Source organism: Peromyscus californicus, unplaced genomic scaffold (genome assembly GCF_007827085.1).
Source record: "Peromyscus californicus insignis strain IS unplaced genomic scaffold, ASM782708v3 Scaffold_23__1_contigs__length_62951481, whole genome shotgun sequence".
NCBI classification, from domain to species: Eukaryota; Metazoa; Chordata; class Mammalia; order Rodentia; family Cricetidae; genus Peromyscus; species Peromyscus californicus.
The window spans coordinates 5,358,571-5,381,637 of NW_026294534.1; the positions used below are offsets into that span (position 1 = coordinate 5,358,571).

The following is a 23,067-nucleotide window of genomic DNA, read 5'->3' on the forward strand; positions in this document are numbered from 1 at the left end:
GGGCAAGGCTGTCCTCTGATTCTCTGCATCTGGCTCTGCTCAACTGGGTGATGCTGCAAACACTTTCGGCTGAACTGGAGGATGAGCTGACAAGTGACAGGCAGCCTGGCTGGAAGCCACGGTCAGGAGAGGCGCCTGCTGCATTGCAGTGGCTGGTCTCTCTCCTGTTCTTCCTGCATGGCTTCTCAGTGTGACTTGGGTGTTCCCTCGGCGCTTTCATCCATCACCCGACAGAGGCCCACTGTCTGCAACCTCTAGGTGATGCAGACTTCTGTTTCCCAATACTTGCATTAAATGGTAAAGATACCCAGAAGCTTTCTTTAAAAGCACACGGTAAGAGCCGAGCCTCGGGGTGCGAGCAAGAAAATGCTGATCAAAGGTACAAAGTGGTGAGCATGGAGCATGCAGAGGTTCGGAGAGCTCACTGAGCTGATAGTGACTGTTCTTACCTCTCAGAGGAGGACTCAGGATCTGCCCTGACACTAGAGACAAATATGTTTGTAAACCTACAGCCACACTATGCAGTATACATATATGTGCTAGCATTTATTTTTCAAAATGTAGTAAAAGGCAAAAGGAGGGGTTGAGTGAAAATGCAGTTCTCACAAGGGACAAAAAAAAGCTGTCAGAAAAGGATAAGAGTAAGACAAAGGTAACAATACCTGGACAGTCTGACTGAAGCCTGTGTGTTGGGAAAACATGTAGATTTCATGGTTTGTGCGTGGAGATGCACCTAAGGACGGGGCTGTTGATTTGTGTGCATAGTGTTTAATCTGCAGCTGGCTCTTCATTCCTTAAGAATTAACAAGGAGAGGACCTTCATTCCTCTTCTGAGTTACCACTTCATAGATTTTTGGCCCGCCTTTTTGATTTCATGACCCGTGAGTTTATGTGTTTGGCTACACTAAGTTTGAAAAACCCACATAGCACCCAGGACTCAGGTGAAGTTGAAAGGACACCATGGATCACTTTCTTCCAGATTTATCAAATCCCACTTTTCCAATGTGATTCTCCCTGTGACTGCCAGAAATTCTGAATTTTTTTTGGAAAACATATCCTAAGTCAAAAGACAAAATGAGAACAACAAGGTAAGCCTAGATTATGGAACATGTTTGAAGAACAGAACAACATACCTCCCAAGGATACAGCATGACTGCATGGAAGGAAGCACAGCCAACCACTTCTACCTTCTCCTCACTGCCATAGTGCTCCAACTGCTCATCTGAGTCCCTGGGGGAATGGTGGCATGAGGTCAGTGTCTCCCAGAGCATCCAGGGACTATCGATCCACTGTGTTCATAAAGCAGATTCAGGAAAGAATAAAGAGGCTTCCTCTCACCAACAGAGAGCCACTCTTGCTCCCGGAAGGGCTCCAGCACAGTTCTAAAGTACTATCCTTAAGACAGTGAACACTGGGGTCTGTGACAGCCGCTGAGATGCTCCTGGGCAACCAGAGTCTGGCACTCAAGGGCTTGGAGATGCAAAGCATCCTGATGGCCCCTGCAACAGGAGACATGCAAACCAGTCCATGTCCTCATGGTTGTCAGTGACTTCCCTCAGCTCCTCACTCTGTGAATATGAGACCTGCTAGGAGATACGACACATTTTACCATCCCCATGTGAGCAGCCTGGAGGCACATGGTAAACATTTACACTGACCTCTCCTCTTTCCATTTACAAAGCAGTTTTGCAGAGTCCCCTCTGTGGCAAAGGCAGGCACAGTTCCCTGTAGCAAGCAATCTTACCACACTGGTAAGACACTGGGGAGAGGTAAAATAAGATCAACGGCCTTATGGAAGGTCCCACCCTGTGAGAAGCCAGGTGTTCTGAGACTTTGCTGAAGGACCAGTGGTGTTCGGGAGCCTTTCTTGTAGGCTGAGCGGGTAGCTCTATATAATCCTCATGAGACAATGTTGTCTTTGGAAGTGGAGTCTTACACTTCAGGCCACCCAAGGCAAACTCTGAACTACCCTCCTTAACTCAGATCATGCTAATACATATCTTTGATTCTCAGTGGAACTGAGAGGGCTGTCTTTGGTAGATGAATTTTGGATTTTTTTTAAATAAGGTCTTGCCATGTGATCAATCTTCTTGCTTCAGCATCTCAAGCGACGGGATTTCATGCGTATACCACCATGTCTGTTAGTAGGTGAATTTTGAAAGGTGCAAATCAGGTCACTCTTGTAAATCCTGTGACCATGTGGCTTTACCCTATGAAGGTCCAGCTCTGGGGAAGGGTAACAGCTCCATGGAGAGTATGGCTTTCCTGCCTGGGATGCAGTGGCCCTCCATACACATGTCTTTCTATGGAAGAGAAGCATGTAGCTGAAAGCTAGACTTGTCCATGCATCCTACCAGCCTTTAACTGCTAGGGGAACATCTCTTTCCCATGGTTAGTAACAGTCCCTCTTCTTGGAAGATCACAGAATCCTCCTCCCCAGCCTTTCAACCCTGCTGTGTCTTGCCTTGATCTGTCTCCCTGAACCACTGGCCATCAAACCAGACCATAGAGTGGGTTTGGTACCTTTTAAGTTTCTCTCTACTTGGTCTTGAGAATTTGATAACTATCCTAATGGGATAAATCCACGGAGTCTATTCGGTGGTCGAAGGAATTTATTTGGGGGTTAACTCAACCAGAATAAAGGAGTTGGTTACAGAATCCTGGCGGGGTGGTGCACGGTCCAACACAGTTCTCTGGAGAGCTCTGCCTTGATCCAAATCAGCATCCAAGACCACAAGGTAGCCAAGAGAGCATGCATACATGCATCCCAGGTCTTAAGGGTCCCTGGCAGCCACGCCCAGGGGCAGGTACCTACCAGCTACCTGCTGCCACAGTAGGGGCTGTGCTTCAGGGCATGGCACCAACGACCACCCACTGCACTGTCCTTCACCTCTGAATCAACGGCTTACTGAAAATGGACTACGGACCTCTGAAATACCTCTGAATTCACTCTCCTTTCAGCCTTGTGCTGTGTTGTGATGGGCATGAATCCTCCTCAGGCACAAGACCTGACAGTCACCACTGCGATGACATGATCGCAAGCCCTGACTCCCATCACCAAGCATTGCCACCTGGTCACCTGCAAACTGACACAGACAAAGCAACGTGGAACATTGACAGAAACCAGCATCGCCTGGAAAGAACCACGTTGTGGATCTGCCATCCTCACAGCAGCTCCTACTCCACCGTTGCTCGTTACCATGCGAAGTCCAAAGCCAAGGATGCAAGACCCACCTGTGGAAGTGGAAAGAGATAACCATACCTACCACTGCATGACCCTCAGTCCTAAACAGCCAGCGCTAGCTTTGTGAGCATGCGCACAAAGCAGGGGGAGCATGTGTCTGGTCTGCTTTCTTTGCTGTGGCTCCCCCCACCCCGCCCCAAGATTCATGTGTAATGTGCAAACTTTCGCAATCATCACTCCCTCCATGACAGTGTATGGCAACCACAAGACCCCCCTCTAGTCTGTGCCTCTGGCCCAGGACGCATGAAGTCACTTTTTTTCCTCTGCCAGAAGTAACATCTTTGTCCTGAGTGCATCCCTAAAATTTAGCTTGTAGCTCACCACAGCAGGTGATTGCTGAAGGTGTCCACAGACAAAGGAGGATAGACCAAGGCTGTACTGGTTGCTTTTCTTGTTGTTATGATCAAATACCTCACAGGAAGCAAGTTAAGGGAGGAACTCCCTCGGCCCGTCATGGTGAGCAAGTGTGGTCCATGCAGACAGAAGTGTGCATCTGAGATTCCTCCTCCATCTCCATGAGTGAAGAAGCAGGAAGTGCTGGCATATGCCTGGCCTTCTCCTCCCCCACACCCTTTTATTCAGTCTAGACTCTTGGTCCGTAGCACTGTGTTGTCTACATTCAGGGAAGGTATTATCTACTCAGCTAATCATCTCTGGTAACTCCCTAGTAGACATGCCCAGGAGCTGAGTTGACAATGAAAATCAGCCAGCCCAGACATAAATGAGCTCAAGGATGGAACGTATTAAACACTATGGTGACCATGTTCAATTTCTTGAAAATACGTTTGCACTTCTCCTTCAAGGTCTGGGCCATGCAGAAGCCTTATCTGGAATGCGTTTGCCTGCAGTTATCTTTCTGATAATAAACGGTGTGTGGGGACTTGGAGCAGCCAAGGTTGGTCATAAAATATCATACCCTCATGACATTCTGGACTTCCCAATGCCAAGATAAACAGGTGTCTAAGAGCCTATCACTTAACGTTTATTTACCTGGCAAACTCTGTCCTCTGCATAGTTGAGATCCACATGGACATACATCTCCTTTCTATTCTGCTGAAGCCCAGCCTACCTTAGTGCCTTGTTACCCCCACGGTTCTACAGACTTCACACCCATCTCTGACCCTGTGGCCTCCAACTGCTTGAACTTCAGGGTGACCTGGCTCCTTCCTCTTCTTTTACTTGGGTGGCTTCTTCCACTCAACGTTCAGATTTGAGATGCACATTCAACATTGAATGCAACCGTCATTGGTTACTAATTCTTATTTTGCTTCCACCCAAGATTCCCCTGTAAAACATGCAGCAACAGAGCGGTGTAGGTAACAGTCGCATTCTTTGATTTACCACTACCAGTCTTATTGTGTGAACAAAGAAGTCCCACGATACTCGTATATGTCTTTGACTGGGCATATGGACTTGTTCTCTTGGACACATGCCCAGGAGTGGAATTTCTGGGTCATTCCACAATCAGTTCTTTAGTTCAGTAAAGAGAGCCAAATCACATTCCAAACTTCCAATTTAGGCTGTCTCCAGGCACGTATGAAGGATCTAGCTGCTTCATCCCTCCAACACTGAGTTTTGCACCTGGCTGTTTTCATTTACAGGAACTATTCATCTGTGTTTCTGAGTTTTATAACCATCATTTTAATGACTAGGGAGCAATTGGTGGAGTAGTGATGTTTTATTTACTCAGCCTCCTGTCATGCTGAAATGGGAGTTGTTTTAGACTTAGAATGCAAGCATTGATATCATTTAAATATTGTTTATGGTTTTTTAAAATAATTAAACCATGTAGTAGGCTGATGTGATTCCTGTTTCTGAAGATGTTCTTGGTAACGAGTCTACGTACACGTACACCATGGCTGTAAATGCAGGCTCTCACGAGGGGACATGTGTTCATTAACAGCACTGAACTGCGCTGCAGATCTCACAGATAAGAAGGGAATAAATGGCTTTTGTCATATGCACTTCTATGACAATCATATGGCTGGTGAAGGTACAGATGGTGGGTGCCACAGCCCAGTCAACTCCTTTAGGGACACCCCAACTCTAACCTCCGTGTGAATCCAGGAGCCCCCAAGGGCAGTGAGGTGGACGATGATGTTCAAGTCTGGAATGCACCAGGAATAATTCTTGCCCATCCTCATGCCCTATTGGTCTGCCTTCTGCCAAAGAAGCTGATTCACCTATAACAGTTGAGGGATTTCTGCTGAGGTTTTCTGCCAATAGCTTATCTGGAAGAATGTCCCACATGCAGGCCTTGCAGAAGGCCTCCTTGCCATGTGTTGAATTTGGGGTTAACCCCACCCTGTCATGGTCCCTGACTAAGACTTTCCGTGACTTACCATCTTTTCAAAATGTATTTTTATTTTATGACTAATTGTGCTTGGAGTCCCTTTCCTGAGCCTACTTATGGCTCAGGGGACTCTCCAGGGGACCTTTAAGGGGTTGAGCGTGACAGCCAAGTGACACCTCAGCTCAGATTCTGTGGTTGAGTCGAGGAAGTTACTCTAGATCCAAACCTTCTACCTACACATATACATGTGGTCAAACACTGATTAGTGGCCCAGCAGTTAATATTTGTGTGATATAAAAGATGCTCAATTTACTCATAAGCTAATGTACATTATTAGCCACCAGGAAAGCTCCAAGTAGGACCCTCAGAGAATTTATGTAAAACGGCCCATGTCATAGCTATGTTCATTTCACCTGAAAGATTGAGTGTTGGTGGATCTGAGGCGGTCTATGTTTCTCTCTTCTGGAGCCTAGCTACAGAGAGGCACACCTGTGTGGCAGTACCATTGCTTTCCAGGGGACGGCAGCTGTGTTGGCCACTGTGTAGCACAGGTCCCCCCACTGGCTGCACGTTCCTGGAATGGAGGTCATAGACACAGCACCACTCAGTTGTAAGGAACCAAACCAGCTTGTCAGGGAGCATGCCTTCCCCTGCAGTCCTTGCAGACAGATCTCCGCACCATGCTCTAAACTTATATTTAATTTTCCTTGTAACTCCAGATTTTGTTTTTTAAATCATCTTTTACATTTGTGGCTAAACACATTTGGAACAATCAAATATCAAAAAACAAAACAAAACAACACAATGAAAGAGGTTTGTTCTTTTAAGCTCATGAATGCCTCCCTCAGGTGACACTTTTGCTTCTAACCCAGGTCAGAATCCCTAGTGGATGTTTCTGCCCTCTATACATGGTGACTAAGCACCTCTGCCTGCCTGTCAACATTACATGGCTATCCTGGGAGAAGGGAAGGCTTGGGGTGTGGGAGGTGGGCATAGGGTCCCTGGTACCTACTGGTACTTTCTTTAAATTCTACCAAAATTGTGTCCTACTGTTAAGGGCCTGACTGCCAAAGTCAGTAGGAACCAGGCAGGACAAGCAGATGAGCAAGCTGGAGAGAGCATCAGAGTAGACAGAGGGAGTGCCCACTCTCGAGACTGGCACACAGGATACACGCCCTCTGCTGAGGTGATGGGCACACACAAGAAAGCATTCACTCTTGAGATGAGCATGCACATGAGAGAGGTGTCCATTCCCAAGACGGACATAGAGGGGATGGTGTCTACTCTTGAGATGGCCACTTGGCTTTCAGGAGAGACATTCGACTGTATCCCTGTAGCGAGAGTTTTCTTGCCTGGCCCACAGTCAGGACAAATCTCTCTCACCTGCCAGTCCCACAGCTGCTCAGACCCAACCAAGTAAACACAGAGACTTATATTGGTTACAAACTGTATGGCCGTAGCAGGCTTCTTGCTAACTGTTCTTACAGTTTAAATTAATCCATTTCTATTAATCTATACCTTGCCACGTGGCTCGTGGCTTACTGGCATCTTCACATGCTGTTTCTCATCATGGCGGCTGGCAGTGTCTCTCTGACTCAGCCTTCCACTTCCCAGCTTTATTCTCCTCCTTGTCCCGCCTACACTTCCTGCCTAGCCAATGGCCAATCAGTGTTTTATTTATTGACTAATTAGCAACACATTTGCCATACAGAACATCCCACAGCAGTATCCCGGCTGTGGTCCCTGCATACTCCCTGTCAGTGTCAGAGATAACACAGTGCCACCTCAGTGTTGACACTGGGGCTCCTGGCCTCAGGGAACTGGTTCAAGTCACTTTCTTTCCCAACTGTAACTACTTTGGAAGTAAATGAGCATGTGTTTGGTGAAAATTTTATTATAGTAGTGCAGGATGTTTAGAAAATTATAAAATGCCCTCAGACTGACCACTCTGAAATTTCTCTTCTTCTTGTGTGTCCTATGTTTTTTCCTGTACCACGAGTTTATTTTGTTAACACGTGTGTGTGTGTGTGTGTGTGTGTGTGTGTGTGTGTGTGTGTGTGTGTGCGCAAGATGTCCATATTGAGTGCTGAGGTCAGAGGACAGCCTTGGGTGCCAGGTTTCCCCTTCTGCCTTGCTTGAGACAGAGTTTCTCCCTCACGGCTACGCGTACCAGGCTAGCGACTTAAGCTCCTGGGGAGTGGCCTTCCTCCCCTGCATCTCCCTGTAGGAGGAGCACTAGGGATGCAGATGCAAGCCACCACATCCAGCTGTCTGCACGGGGCTACAAACTCAGGTCCTCATGCTTGCATGCAAGGGCTTGATCCACTGAGCCATCCCTTGTGCGTTTTTAAAAACAGATTGACGTTATACGATTCGCAAGTCTTCTAAAGGATACATTGGCTTCTAACTTTTCTCTTGACTTACTGTTGTTGCTGAACATTTCTTATGTTTTTATATGATTTTTTAAACACCGATAAAATATTTGCTGGTTATCAAAATCACCAAGCAAAGGTGGGAGGTAAGCAGGAATCCTGTTTCCCTTTTCGGGGCTTGCTCCATTTCCTCCTGGCTCTTTTGTGTCTCAACTTGGGCAATGCTCTGTTTAGAGTGTGTGTGTGTTTCACTCCCTATAAATGGGACCATTTTTGTTACATCAATGTACTATGCATGTATGAGATTTAATTCCGTGTCTTGGTTGTGGGACATTAGTCATTTTTTTTTTATGTTACTGTAGTTAAACCAATGAAAAACTTTGTTCATAAGTCTCTAATGATATTTTAGCCATTTTCTTAGAAGGAGCACCTCAGTATGGGAATACCAGTGCAAATGATTCAAACATTTTTCAAGCTTTGTACAATCTCCCTGAATAATTTCTGAGGAAATCTCTGTCAGTTTCAATTTCTGAAATGTGTATGTCGCATATCTTCTCATCTGTGCCTGGAGTTGGGGTGCTCAGAGCCACCCTTGATGTTCTTCTTACCTGCCACGAGGACGCAACACGGGGACCATATCTAAGACTGTTATAAATTCCCAGAAAGTTCCCCTTTCCTTGTAAATAGTCCTTGGGGAAGATCACAGTATGAGGTGTCTAAGTCTGACCCGCCAGACTTCACATATTTCCTAATGTAGTACTAGACAGTATGAAACAATTCTTGACTCTGCGAGATAAGAGTGCAGATCCCGGGGAGGGGGAGCCATGGAGCATGTAGATTCGTGTTCTGAGGGTCAGCAGGCCTGGTATAGTGGGAAGGACACAGACACAACGTTAGAGAAACAAGCCTGAAGTCACCCATCCATACTTCTATTTTTAACCTAGTAACGAGGTGTATTTATGAATGCATAGTTGGAGAAGCAACCTCAAGGAGTGCAGAGGTGCTGCCAACCTTCAGAGCTTTCCAGAAGATTCCCAAACCACGATCTGCTGATTCTTCATCTCAGTCAGCAGTGCCATGCTGTGTATTTGCAGTCCTCTCCAAGGGTAGATTATCAAGAATGCCCACTGACTCTGCTGCTGTGTTCTCTTTCAGCCCACAGACATTGGACATTGGAATACTGGACATCTTTGGGTTTGAGGAATTTCAAAAGAATGAGTTTGAGCAAGTAAGTAGGTTTTCTTTTAAAATCTTGTGAATGTGAATGTTAATTGAATTTACAACTTGTGCTTCCCGTTAAGATATTCAAATATGGGCTTAAAGAAGGATGCCCTCTCTGTAACTGAATTTACCATTTCTGGTGGCTTGATGCTTCATCGTCTCTCCATGGTTCGTGTGCTCAGAGTCATGAGGTTTGATGCTCTTGTGAAGGTCCCTAGCTGTGTGTGGGCACATGAATGTTGTGCTGGATCAGAAGACGGAGAGCAGACGCGTCTGACATCAGGAAGCAGCCCCCAGAAAGCTTAGCCTGCATCAGAATGCAGGGTCCCTGCTGTGCCTTTGGCTGCAGTCTGTAGGCTCATCTCATGCGACATTCACACGTGGAATTATTGGAGAGCCACAGTCATGTTGGAGAATTATTAGTTGTGTTTTATTTACCTCCTGTTGAGGATTTTTTTTTCGAGGCAGGATTTCTCTGTGTAACAGTCCTGGCTGTCCTGGAACTGGCTCTATAGACCAGGCTGGCCTCAAACCCACAGAGATCCGCCTGCCTCTGCCTTCCCAAATGCTGGGATTAGAGGTGTGCACTACCACCACCCAACTAGGATGCTTTTTAAGAAAGATCTGATTTGTATACACATCTTAATAGTACTGCAGGAGTAGTATTTAAGTCAAATTAAAAATAGTTCAAAGTTAAATATTAAAGAAAAGCAGAGCTATTAATGACCTGCAGGGGGGTCATATAAGAACACAGCACTTGAAGAAAATTGAATTTGTTACTGCTTGTCTGTGGAGCTTCATGTAATTTGTGATTGATATATTTACCTTTATTTTCTTAGATGTACAGTGTGGGAATCAGTGATACTGGACAAGGATTTAGATAGAATCCGTGTAAAACCCAGATCTGTGACTTTTAGTAGCAGAAATATCTAGGCCAAGGTGAATTGTCTTTTGTCATCCTGGATTCCCTACTTAATGTGAACAGCCAACTTGCAGCGTGAGAAATGGGATACTGACAATAAGGGCTGGGATGGTGTAGGATATCCCACTGTAAAATTTTCTGTCTTGTAGGAACACTGAAAACAGTGTGGATTTTACTCAGTTTTAGTTGAAAACAGCTCTACATCTCTTCCAGTCCAGGGTTAGGAAAGAGAGCACTGGTTAGAAGTAAGATCACACAGGCCACAAGTTTCTTCTTTCACACTTGTTCATACCTAAATTATATGTGTTGTACAACAAGAGTTATAAAGGAGGTGGGAGAGGTATGATCAGGAGAGCTTGTGCACTGTACCCAGGTCTGCAGCTGCTTGAGTATTGTCTGCTCTAGTTTGGAGATCTTACATACTCATTTTAGAAAATACAAACACTCACATATACACATACCTCCATGTACACAATGACATCCACTGTTTACCTGTGTCCCACTAAATGACATATAGAAATCATGGTAGGAGGATATACCAGGAAGTCCCATTCTGGGGAGACTGGCCTCCTACACAGCTGTTCCACACCCAGACTCAGCTCACACGTTCAGTCTGTGCTCATAGATAACATGCACAGTATTCATGTAGCCTCTTTATTAAAATATAGGCATTGTACCACCATCACACAGATCCTTTATTCTTTCTTTCTGTTGAATGTTTTAATGACATATTTCAGAATATACTCACAGCTTGTGATTTCTAGGTATCAGGAAGGGACATTTTTCCCTTAAGATCTAACACATGAATCGATCTTTTGTTCAAATGCTAGTTTTAAGCATTGATGAGTAAAATGTCAAGATCAAGATCGATTCTTAGACTTTGATTATGCAAGAATGATTTTTTTAATATCCCATTTTCTTAGCAGGTCTGCCTTGCTGCTGGACATAATGGTTACTAGGAATCTTCTGGAAAGATAAGGTTGTTTTTTAGTCTAAATGCAAACAGCATCTTTACCTGGAAGCAATAAATTCCAAAATTTGCATATGAACTTTTTTTTTTAAGGCCACTGGTTTGATTCTCTGTGGATTCATTTGTTCCTAGAAGAACTTCCTCATTTTCCATTCCACTGTACACTTAAGCTCGCATGCTTGAGGAATCATTGCTATATTTATGAGCACACCTAAGGGAAAGCATTGCCTTTATAAGCATTTATTCTATCCTGTTTTGAGTTTATCGACTGATAGATCAGCTATTGACTAGAGTGCCAACTCCAGAAGGGTTGAAATTGTGTCTGGTACATTATTTTGTACACAACTGAATTTTGTCAAATATGTTTGTGATTGAAATTTGTAGAAGAAAAGACTAGTAAGGAAGAAATCCTCACTGTGGGTTTGCTGGTGGTTCTTGCTCTGTGGCGAACACTGATGGGTGGTTCAAAGAAAAACACCCTAGGGGAGCTAGCAGACAGCACTCCAAAACCCCAGCATCCCTACCTCTGTGCCCTCTGTCACCTTGTGGTCAGCCTGATGTCATGGCACTCTTCACCATCTTAGTGATGCTGTCACAAATTGCCCTACACTGGGTAAACAGTACACAGTCATTGCCTATAGTTCTGGAGTCCAGAAACCCAAGAGAAAGATGCCGTTGTTTCTAGGTTCTGAGTCTTCTGAGAACCTCCTCTCATTTGGAGATTCCTTTTATGTCTTTACATTGTGGGATGCAAACCCCTCCTCTGTAAAAGAAGTAATGCTGTTCACAAAGATAGTAGTCCTATTCATGGACTTCACTACCTTCCAGCACCATAACCAATGGGATGAGATTTCAACACAGGCAGGTGGTGGGCTTGGAGGCAACTTTCTAATGAGTTACAACTTCTTGAATTATAATAATAGTCATAGAGTTTCTGTTGCTGTGAAGAAACACATGACCACGGAACCTCTTAAAAAGGAAAACATTTAATTGGGCTGGCTTACAGTTACAGAGGTTTAGTCCACTGTCATCATGGTGGGACATGGCAGCATGCAGGCAGACGTGGTGCTAGAGATGGAGCTGGGGGTTCTACATCTTGATGTGCAAACAACAGGAAGTGAACTGAGACACTAGACATAGGTTGAGCATGTGTAAGACCTCAAAGCCCATCCCCACAGTGACACACTTCTTGCAACAAGGCCACACCTACTCCAACAAGGCCACACCTCCCAATTTAGTGCCACTCCCTATGAGCTAATAGAGGCCAATTACATTCAAACTACCACAATAGTGAGCATAGTTTTTAGATTATATAACTCTTCAGTGGTGTTAGGTTCTCCAGTGGAGAGAAATATACTATGGTAGTCTGTCACTTGATGGATGGATGGAAGAAAGAAGACAGGAGAGTGATGGGAACAGAAGGTAGGGGAGCAAAAACTACGTAGTAAGTGTTCATGAGCCAGTCCAAAATTAAAAAATCCAAAGCAGAAGAATACAATAAGATAAACCATGGGGTTGTCCTCTGCACAATCCAGCAGGGGAACGTGCATGATGACTAATATTTTTATAGAAGATGCAGGGGAAGTGGTGACAGGAAGTGTTATAAACTAGAACCAATCTAAACACATACAAATCAGATGATATGTGAAAAGCGTTGGCCCTGGTTTGTTTGGTTAAGTGTAAAAGACTGTGAGCAGATTAAGGAATATGAACTCTAGATACCAAATGAAAGTTAAAACGCTACCCATAGTGGGGATCCGAGAATGCCCAACAAGTTAAAGGCACAAACACCTGTCATATTCTTGATTCTCAAGCACGTCCAGGGAATGGGCTGCGCCTGGAGCCAGAGTTGGAGGCCTCAGCTAGAGGGCTCTTATTTGAGTCTCCCTCCGTCAAGAACCCAGGGAAATGCCAATTCTCAGCTGGACCTCAGCCTGCCTCCACTGGCTCTCTTCAGGCGGGTCTCTGTGGAGGTTGCTCTCAGAGGGCCAGTTTGGTTTTTCACAGTCAGTCAGCCAGTTCCCTTTGCAGCTTCCCAAAGGAACAAGCTGTGGGGAAGTGTAGTCTGATCAGTGCTCCAGCTTCACAGGTCTGATTTTTCAGTAGGCTGAGGCCGTCCCTGCGATGGAGAAGGGCTGACTCTAGTGGTCCCGCAGAGGGAAGGTGCAAATGGCTTGACGCTGCTGCTGTTTTAGCTTTAAGTGGGCACAGTCCATGCCATTTTTAGCCATAGCACGTTCAGTATGGACCCTTGAGTAACTGGCGGGCAACCTCATAGTGATCTCAACTCATTTCCCATGCGAATTCCGAAACCATACTTATGTAACACAGGGAGCTCTGTCTTACGTGTCTTCTGCTTGACGGTGATACAGAAAAAGAAACCAAATAGTTACATGACCACGTGACATTTTTAATATGCATCTTATAATATCAGAGTCTATGTATAAGGATGTGGAGTCTATGTATAAGAGTATGGAGGCCTCTTCAGGTAAGCTGAGATATATATATATATGCATATATATGTGTATGTATATATGCATATATATGTGTATGTATATGCATATATGTGTGTATATTATAATATAGACACTGTGAGCATGTAAACTGTGCATTTAATGACTCTGCTTCTCAAATGTGTTCTGTACATTCATTTGCATCATTTGGCATTGAAGCAAAGCACAGATAGTTTATGTCACTCTCGGTAGTTCCCATAGAACCAGGCTCAGAATCCAGCCTGGTGTCATGTTGTTAGTAAAGGCAGTCCAACCAGCAATCTGTCAGAAGATATATCTAAACTTTTACTATAAGCAACTACTTCCTCTTAATGATTGGCATTTTTTTTATTTCTTTAAAGATAGTATAGTAGCTGTTGTGAGAAGTGCAAAGGCAATACTCCTTTAAAAAGTTTTATGTGCTGTTAGTTACTTTTTCCACAGCAGAATTTTATACCAAATCCATTTAATATCAGTCAATTTGTTAAAACCAAAGAGGCCAGAGTGCCTGTCCACCCTAGCACCAGGTCAAATAAGGGAAAATACCTCAACACAAAAATGAAGAATTCATATGAATCTATGTGCATATTAGAAACATATTCAATGTTAATCTCATGGTCTCTCCACTTCAGCTTGACTGATTTGGAATCACCTAAGGGGGACACAGCTCTGGGGACATTACCAGAAAGGTTTACCCTAAGAGGGAAGTCCTACTATGCATGTGGAGCAGCTCCACCCCATGACTGAAATCCTGAACTGAGTAAAAGGAGAAAGCAGAAAGCCAGATAATCCAGCTGGGATCTCCCGCTCCCCCAAGCTCTCTTTCCCTCGACCCTCGCCCTTCATTACCCCCACTCACGTTCACGTTCATGTAGATCTCATCCATTTCTCCGTCATTGGGAGATCCCTGTGTCTTTCTTGGGGTCCTGTTTTCTAGGTAGCCTCCCTGGTGATGTGAGTAGCAGTCCAGTCATCCTTGTTCCACATCTAGTATCCTCCTATGAGTGAGTACATACCATGTTTGTCTTTCTGAGTCTGGGTTACCTCACTCAGGATGATTTTTTCTAGATCCATCCATTTGCCTGCAAACCTCATGATGTCATTGTTTTTCTCTGCTGAGTAGTATTCCATTGTGTATATGTACCACATTTTATTTATCCATTCTTCAGTTGAAGGGCATCTAGGTTGTTTCCAAGTTCTGGCTATTACAAACAATGCTGATATGAACATAGCTGAGCAAGTGCCCTTGAGGTATGATTGAGCATTCCTTGGGTATATGCCCAAGAGTTGTATAGCTGGATCTTGGAGGAGATTGATTCCCAATTTTCTAAGAAAGTGCCATATTGATTTCCAAAGTGGTTGTACAAGCTTGCATTCCTACCAGCAGTGGAGGAGAGTTCCCCTAGCTCCACATCCTCTCCAGCATAAGGTGCCTTCAGTGTTTTTGATCTTAGCCATTCTGACAGGCATAGGGTGGTATCTCAGAGTTGTTTTGATTTGCATTTCCCTGATAGTTAGGGATGTTGACCAATTCCTTAAATGTCTTTCAGCCATTTGAGTTTCCTCTGTTGAGAATTCTCTGTTTAGTTCTATAGCCCATTTCTTAATTGGACTGTTGGGAGCTTGGGGGAGTGGGAGATCCCAGCTGGATCAAGAACAGAGAGAGGAAGAACAAGGAATAGGAGACCATGGTAAATGAAGACCACATGAGAATAGGAAGAAGCAAAGTGCTAGAGAGGCCCACAGAAATCCACAAAGATACCCCCACAATAGACTGCTGGCAATGGTCGAGAGATAGCCCAAACTGACCTACTCTGGTGATGGGATGGCCAAACACCCTAATTGTCATGCTAGAAACCCCATCCAATGACTGAGGGAACTGGATGCAGAGATCCACGGCCAGGCCCCGGGTGGAGCTCCAGGAGTTCAATTGGCGAGAAAGAGGAGGGTCTATATGAGCGAGAATTGTTGAGACCAAGGTTGGATAAAGCACAGGGACAAATAGCCAAACGAATGGAAACACATGAACTATGTACCAATGGCTGAGAGGTCCCCAACTGGATCAGGCCCTCTGAATAGATGAGACAGTTGATTGGCTTGATCTGTTTGGGAGGCATCCAGGCAGTGGGACCAGGTCCTGTGCTCAGTGCATGAGTTGGCTGTTTGAAACCTGGGGCTTATGCAGGGACACTTGGCTCAGCCTGGGAGGAGGGGACTGGACCTGTCTGGACTGAGTCTACCAGGTTGATCTCAATCCTTGGGGGAGTCTTTGCCCTGGAGGAGATGGGAATGGGAGGTGGGCTGGGGGGAAGGGGAAGGGGGTGGGAGGGGAGAGAACAAGGGAATCTGTGGTTGATATGTAGAATTAAATTATATTGTAAAATAAAATAAAATAAAAAGAAGCAAAAAAAGAAAAGAAAAGAAAAAAGAAAGCCAGATAAAGGGCAGGATTCACCTCTCTCTTCTTTCTAATAGCGGCCACCACACCTCCCTGCTGTGCGGACCTGCACCCTCCCACCATGAGGCAAAATACAGGCTTCTTTCCTCAGGGTTCCCTTGTCATGGCAACAAGAAAAAGAACTAAGGCAATGAATAATACTTCATTATTGCATATTTATCTTTAATAACCAATATCACCGTATTGAATATTCATTAATACTACATGATAACTCTACAGAAGAGAAGTGTTCTCCAGATTTAGACAGTGGCTGTGTAAAAAAAAAAAATCCCTGAAGTCATAATGGTACAAACAAACTAGGGAAGTGCTTATAGGTGGTGTTTGCACATGATGAAGATGATTAGGTTTTGTTAGGTTTCTCCTCTGAGTGAGGCTATTTTCCTGTTTGATCTCTGTCTTCAGAATGCTAATGGATAGCCCAAAGACCTCATGGGACCAAACTGGAACTCAGACATAGGTCCACAGGACCTCAAATGCAGTGCCCTGTCAGTCTGCAATCATATCTCTAAGCCTCTACCTCTGGAAAATGACCATGATGTAGAAAAGGATGATAGATTTGGCAGAAATTGTATGTCAATCATTTTTAGGCCTCTACTTGTAACTGTGCATGAAGAAAGTATGTTAATGAAGCCAGAAGTTTATTGCCAAAACAAAACAAAAATATACATTCATTGTTTTCTTTGAAAAATGGTAAACAATAAGAAACAATGACAGAAGCTTTGAATTAAGGACATTTTGGCCAAAGGCTCTGTTTTTAATTCTAGAGCCTAGTTTCTGCTTGAGCTGAGGTGTGATGTATGAGGTGTCCTTCAAAATATCTAACATCATTTTCCTTTGAACTGATGCTCTTCTACCCTGAGCTAGCTATTATTGGGTAGAATACTGAATCCAATGGGATGGGACGCTTTGTTGTTGGCTGGCTGTTTCCTGAGGATCAAGCTGTCATATGCAACACTATGATTTGACTGACAGTTCTGTGCTTGTGGTAACAGAATTCTTGTTACTGGATAATTTAGAAGAGTGGAGATTTATTGTTCCATGGTGCTTCTGGGAAGCCACCTGTCAAGGTACCCATTATATATGGCAAAGTTGTGTCCATTCCTAAGATATCTTAGGGACACTGTGCCCCCCCCACCCCCAGGCCTGTGGTAGGAGGCTTGCTCCTCACAGAACAGATGAGCAGGAAGTTGAGGGAAGAGGCAGGGCTTAGCAGGCCCTCCATAAAGAACGTCCTCCTCCTATGAAGATAGGGACCAAGCCCACATAACCCAGACATGTCCTCAAAACTCCATATTTTTATACCTCCTCATTGAGAGTAAAGTTGTTAACATAGAGACTGCAGGGACCAGGACCTGCTGGCATTAACTCCAAAATGAAAACAGAACCAACAAAAGGAAGTCTATCTGCTGATGGAGGGTCTCCCACAGGAGTCTGATGCTACTACAGTAATGAGCACAATGCTGTCTCAATAGGGCCAGGCTGCTGGCAGAGGTGAGATGCTCTGTCTGGGGGATAGAGGGTGGTAGGAGACAGGAAACGTACCTTTTCTAAGCCAGAATGGTGGGGTTGGAAGCCTTGAGCAAGGAGACAAGATCTAAGACTGTTAAAAGGAAAACTGGAAGGAGATGTGCTGCCCCCACCAGCTTCCCACAGCTTCTACTTTATAGACAAGGTATTGATCTCAGGCAGAGCTGACTCCCTGGGGAAACACATCCAGCAACGTAGACAACAGGAAGTGTTCAGAAGAGGCCAATTGGAGACCCACCATGTACCTGACTTTGTAAAGGCCTTGGGAAGTCCTACACAGGAGCCTGTGAATTTAGCTTACTTCGGCATTTCTCCAGTAGGCGTCAGACTGTTCAATGCTTTCTTAGAAAATAGCTGTCCACATCTCAGACAGTAAAATATTCTGGACATTTTTGAGAAATGTCCACTATCTGAAATTTCAGCACATTCTCTCTCTCTCTCTCTCTCTCTCTCTCTCTCTCTCTCTCTCTCTCTCTCTCTCTTTCTCTCTCTCACACACACACACACACACACTCATGCACACACTAATACACAGCACACTTTGCATATATTTCTAGATTAAATGCTGAACAAAATGAGCTGCATTCCCTTTTCATTATCTGGCTTGGTGTGTTCTACAGCCATCTGAAAAGCTTTTAAACACATCAGTGCCCAGGCCCCACTCCAATTTAATGGGTTCAGGGTCAGACCCAGACATCAGCCTCTTCCACAAAGCTCTCAATTAATTCCAGTGAGCAGCAAGGATGACTGTCCCCATTGTCGGACACCCAGGGCTCTGCCTTCTACTGGAGTCAGCTTTAATTAATCCTCCCCTTTAATTTTGTGATGTACGTGTCATGCACTGTCTCGTTTTGCTCCGGATAGATTTCACAGAGCAGTAAAAATGAAAGGAGAACAGTTGGTGAAAATTTACTCAAGAAATTAAGTTTGTCCTTAATACAAATGACGGACCATCTGGATAAGCAGCAAGGTTCTGTTGCTGAACAGAGATTTCAAGGAATGCGTCATTTTTATTGTTAAACCTGTGAGTTCACTGAACGTATGAAGTATGTGGTTTAATAAGAGCAATATCCATACTAATTGAATGGCTATGCAATATTATCCTTACCTTTTACCCACTTTCGAATCTACTCTGAGAAATACCTGGAATCTAATACCTCTCAAACATCTCCGATGGGTAGATCTGAAAAGGAGAAATAGCACTTGTTTTTGTATTGAAGTTGATGATCCTTTAGATTACTGATGATTGATGCAAGTTCATAGTTCTAGAATCTTCTAGAACCATGACTAATGTGCTTATTAAGTTTTCCTCTGATGGTGTTGTGCATACACACACACACACACACACACACACACACACACACACACACACACACACAAAAATGCATGCTCGCACACACTTTTGCATACTGTGAAAATGAAGTCAGAATCCTTGAGTTTTGGCAGTTTGGGTTCCTTTTTTTGTTAGTGAGGTATATACTTTTTGCTTCAAGTAGGTACCAGGCATGAGGTAGAAGGGCTGTTAGTTGCCTTACTGACATTTACAGATAGTTTTCAAGTTCACTCCCCAGAAAGGCTTCTGTATTTATTAACTGAGTACCCTGAGCTACACCAGGTACAGTTGAAAGTTATCACTTCTAGTATTTGGTAACTCTGTGTGGTTAAAGATAAATAAATGGCTGACATGGACGTAAAACTGAGAATTCAAGCCAAAGAGACTGGCACTATTGTGAGATGGAGGCGGAAGCTAAGATTATGTTTAGAATGAAATTAATACAAACAAAATACATAGGCTTCGTTCAGAAAGCAAAACTTGGAGGGTCTCCCGTTTTCTTCAGAAAGACCTCTCTGGATTCCTACTCCCCAGGGTCCCCACGTCTTCCCAGGTCTAATGTCACTGCACCCCCTGGAGCAGCTAGTCCCCTCTGGATGCCATCCCTCCTGCGGGAGCTGGCGTCTGATTTCTTTCTAGAGAATGTGGGAGCAGCTTTTGTTCCTCAGCTGCCAATCAGGGACGTGAGCCTCTTCCCAGTGACAGGCACCAGGAGGGGATCATGTAGACAAAATTTTTATTGTTAATGTGATACGTGTAGAGTTTTATATAGAAAGGTATCAAATACAGTATTAATAAATGCAATTACATCAAAGTAGATATAAATATGTATGTTCATGAAAATATATCCATTAATGTAAGTACATTAAAAACAAAATGTAAATCTGATATATTGACAGCTATACAATAACAAAAATTCTTAGTTCTAGAAAGAAAACCAACGTCCCGGGATTACTATCCTTTCTGGTCACAGGATCCGGATCCGCACAGCATGTTGTTGCCTTGTAGTCATGGTAAAGCCTAAAGAACAAAAGTAAATCTCTTTAAACTCGGAATCCCTGTTTCCATCATGGTCTTCCCACGACTACTCTGTCATGACCATTGGAACTTGAGGAATCTTCTTTCTCTTTAAAACAATTTACTACTGCCACCCACTCAGCCCCCCCCCCCCCCCGCCTGTGTGTGTGTGTGTGTATGTGTGTGTGTGTGTGCGCGCGCGCGCGCGCGCACACATACATGGCCATAGCGCATTGTCAGAGGAATCTGCAAGAGTCAGCTCTCTCCTTCTATCATGTGGGCCTGGGCATTGAACTCGGGTCATCAGGCTTGGCGGTAGGTGCCTTACCCAGTGGAGTCACCTCTCCGGCCCCTCCCCTTTTCTTCATTTGACCAACAGATCCCTAGAACATTTCTTCTCATTTCTTCTCTGCTCCTAGACAACTGTATTTCATGGGGTGTATGGAAAGCTGGAGGTTTCTGAGATTTAAAGCAGAAGGCTCCTTAGATAAGCACATACTTTGTGTGGTCAATTTTCCTGAATAAACACAGAGTCAGATCAGGGACTGCACTGATGGCTGAAGGTGGAACTGAAGCAGAGATCGGTGACCCAAATGTGACATGTGACTTCCTGCAATGTGACTGCGGCAAAGAGAATTGAAAACCTATGGCCGGCAAAGGGAGGGTGCGTTCAGCACGTGAGCACCACAGCAAAACCCGCCTCACTGTGGGCACTGTTCAGCTTGTCTTATCTCCTCAAAGCTCATACCTGTCCATCAGAGCCTCAGCAGCAACTGTATTTCTTTAGTGGTGTACAAATCCCCAGCAGGGTTCTGGAAGGAAAGCACTATCTGTGAAGCTGTCAAGTCTGCACATGATAAATCCCCGCTGTGAAAGGAACATTTATGCTTGCCGCTTCCATTTTAATTGTAAAAAGATAGAAATGTTCATGAAAATAGCCAGTAGAGAAGGAAAAATTGAAAATTTAACTTATTTCACCCTTACTTCAAAAGTGTATTTTGTTGCGTTTCCTTCATTTAAAATATCGTTGAATTCCCTTCATACTTAGTAATACTAAGAAATAACTGATATGAAATTATTACAATTTAGCATGCAATGTTTACCTTAAGTGCACAAAAGAGAAATGATCCTTACCATGGAATGGAACCACTAGAAAATGCTAGTTTCCATGACAGGATCTGAATTTGTGGAGGGAGCAGATGGAAGGTGATGAGGGGTCTGTGAGACCAAAGGGCCTAGCCCTGCAGGAGGTATGCTCTAGTAAAGCGGAGATGAGCTGGATGGAGCTGAAAAGCACCTGGGAGAGAATCTAGAAGAACGGCCAAGGTGAAAAAGGTCAGGAGAGGCCAAAGCCCAAGACTGGGGAGATGTGACCAAGGTGGATGTCTGGCATAGGTCACTGGGGCTCCAAGGACACAGATGCTGAGAACTGAGCATTTGACTTGGAAATGCGGCATTTCTGGAGACTTCCAAAGAACAGTGTTGGTAGCACCAAGACATACTAAGGAAAGACGAGAGGTGAATTTCACTTCAAAAGTAAGGACATGCCTTTATGTTTTCTACCTTAGTTTTTAATGTAAAAGGAGGCTATGGTTTCCTGCATAAGATCCCAAGATCAGGCTAGAGAAAATTCCACCAAAGGGCAGCTACCCTCCTCTAGCTGAGGAACCATTGGCAGTTGATGGCTGATGGGAAAGGAACAGTTGCTTTTCTCTGGGAGTTGACTACGAGTAGGTTACCCATGCCTGAGGGCATGGCCCTACATGCTTGCACAGATGGGCTAATTAGACTCATTTGGGTTTTTAAAAGTCATGAAACTGGGAGAGAGATGTGCTGGGTGGCTAAGGGGGTTGGAGGGAAGAAGTGAGGTATGGATGTTATCAAGGCACACTGGTCACATGTATGAAAAATTTAAAGGATTAAAAAATAAATATTAAACATAAATAAAAAGAAAGCCAATAAGTGAGAACGTGCCTGGAAGAAAAGTGATGTTTTATTTTGATTCAGATTGATTGTTTTGCATGCGACATGCCTGCTGCACTCACAGCGTCGATGGCTCCCTGCACAAGGCCTGTCAAAATTCATCATGGGGAGGGGAAGGGCTCATGAGGCCCCCCTCCCCGATTGGCTAGAGCCAGTTGATGGCTGGTGGGAGTCGGGAGTCAGATTCCTAGGCGCTGTAGCCACTGCTAAGTTACCCTTACTTCACTAAATCAGCCCTCACCCAGGCTGAAGGGAAACCCCAATTAAATGCAGTTGATTTCCAAAAAGACAAGAATGTCGAAGAGGGGGTTCATGGGAAGAAGGGGAAGAGACAGAGTGGAGGGGGTAAGAGAGGATAATGAGGTTGGTGTGATCAGATACTGTGTGTGAGGGGGAGAATTTCAAAGGAATAAACATTTTAAAATAAAGAAAAAAACTGAGAAATAACATCCTTTTCCTCTAGGGACTGTCTTTGGGAAACTGGAGAGAGGGTTTTCGACAGGTGTATTCCGGTTAAGAACACTCTTGGTGTCAGGAATCCCTTAGTCTGGATGTGACGTCTAGAGAAAATCTGTGTCCACTCTTACCTTCCCACCGACACGTAACTAGAACAGGGCACACAAGAGACATGCCCCCCTCTGCCTGGAACCCACAGCAGACAGGCGTGTGTCTCCAGCTGTCAACAACAGCCCAAACATCTTCCTTGCAGGAATGGTCCTCCTTTCGCTCCCAGGGCTTGAGGCTCGGTGTTTATATGTTGGCACTGTGGTTGCATTTCTCATTTTTGGCATGCCCACCTCACGTTGAACATTGGGACAGTGTGACCCCAGAAGTGACTTCAGTGAAGCTGCCTTCGAGGGCAAGACTCATGCGTCATCCTAGTGGACTGCTTAGTCCAGATGTCCCCATCTGCGTGTCGCTGGGGGGCACCGCACCAGGACAAGTGGCTCTGCATGGCTGCCTGTGTTATCTGCTGTATTGTTCTCTTCCCTGAACAGCTCTGTGTCAACCTGGCCAATGAGAAGATGCATCACTATATCCAAGAAGTGCTTTTCCTACAAGAGCAAACAGAGTGTGTACAGGAGGGAGTTGCCATGGAAACTGCCTATTCTCCTGGTAACCAGGCTGGAGTTTTGGATTTCTTCTTCCAGGTACTTACATAACATAACTAGAAACTTAACAGGATGCATGCATTCAGGGGCACTGGAGAGAGAATTTTCCGTCTGAAGGTCTTG

The 23,067-nt window shown here is 44.6% G+C and overlaps 1 protein-coding gene across 1 annotated transcript in view; it reads left to right on the top strand.

The window, feature by feature from the left end:
- The window catches only part of Myo16 (myosin XVI), a 394,847-nt gene that overhangs the window by 216,887 nt on the left and 154,893 nt on the right, over nucleotides 1-23,067 (top strand). Inside the window, 2 exon segments of the mRNA XM_052751634.1 lie at nucleotides 9,065-9,137; nucleotides 22,831-22,983. Of these exon segments, the coding sequence (XP_052607594.1) occupies nucleotides 9,065-9,137; nucleotides 22,831-22,983 (226 nt within the window).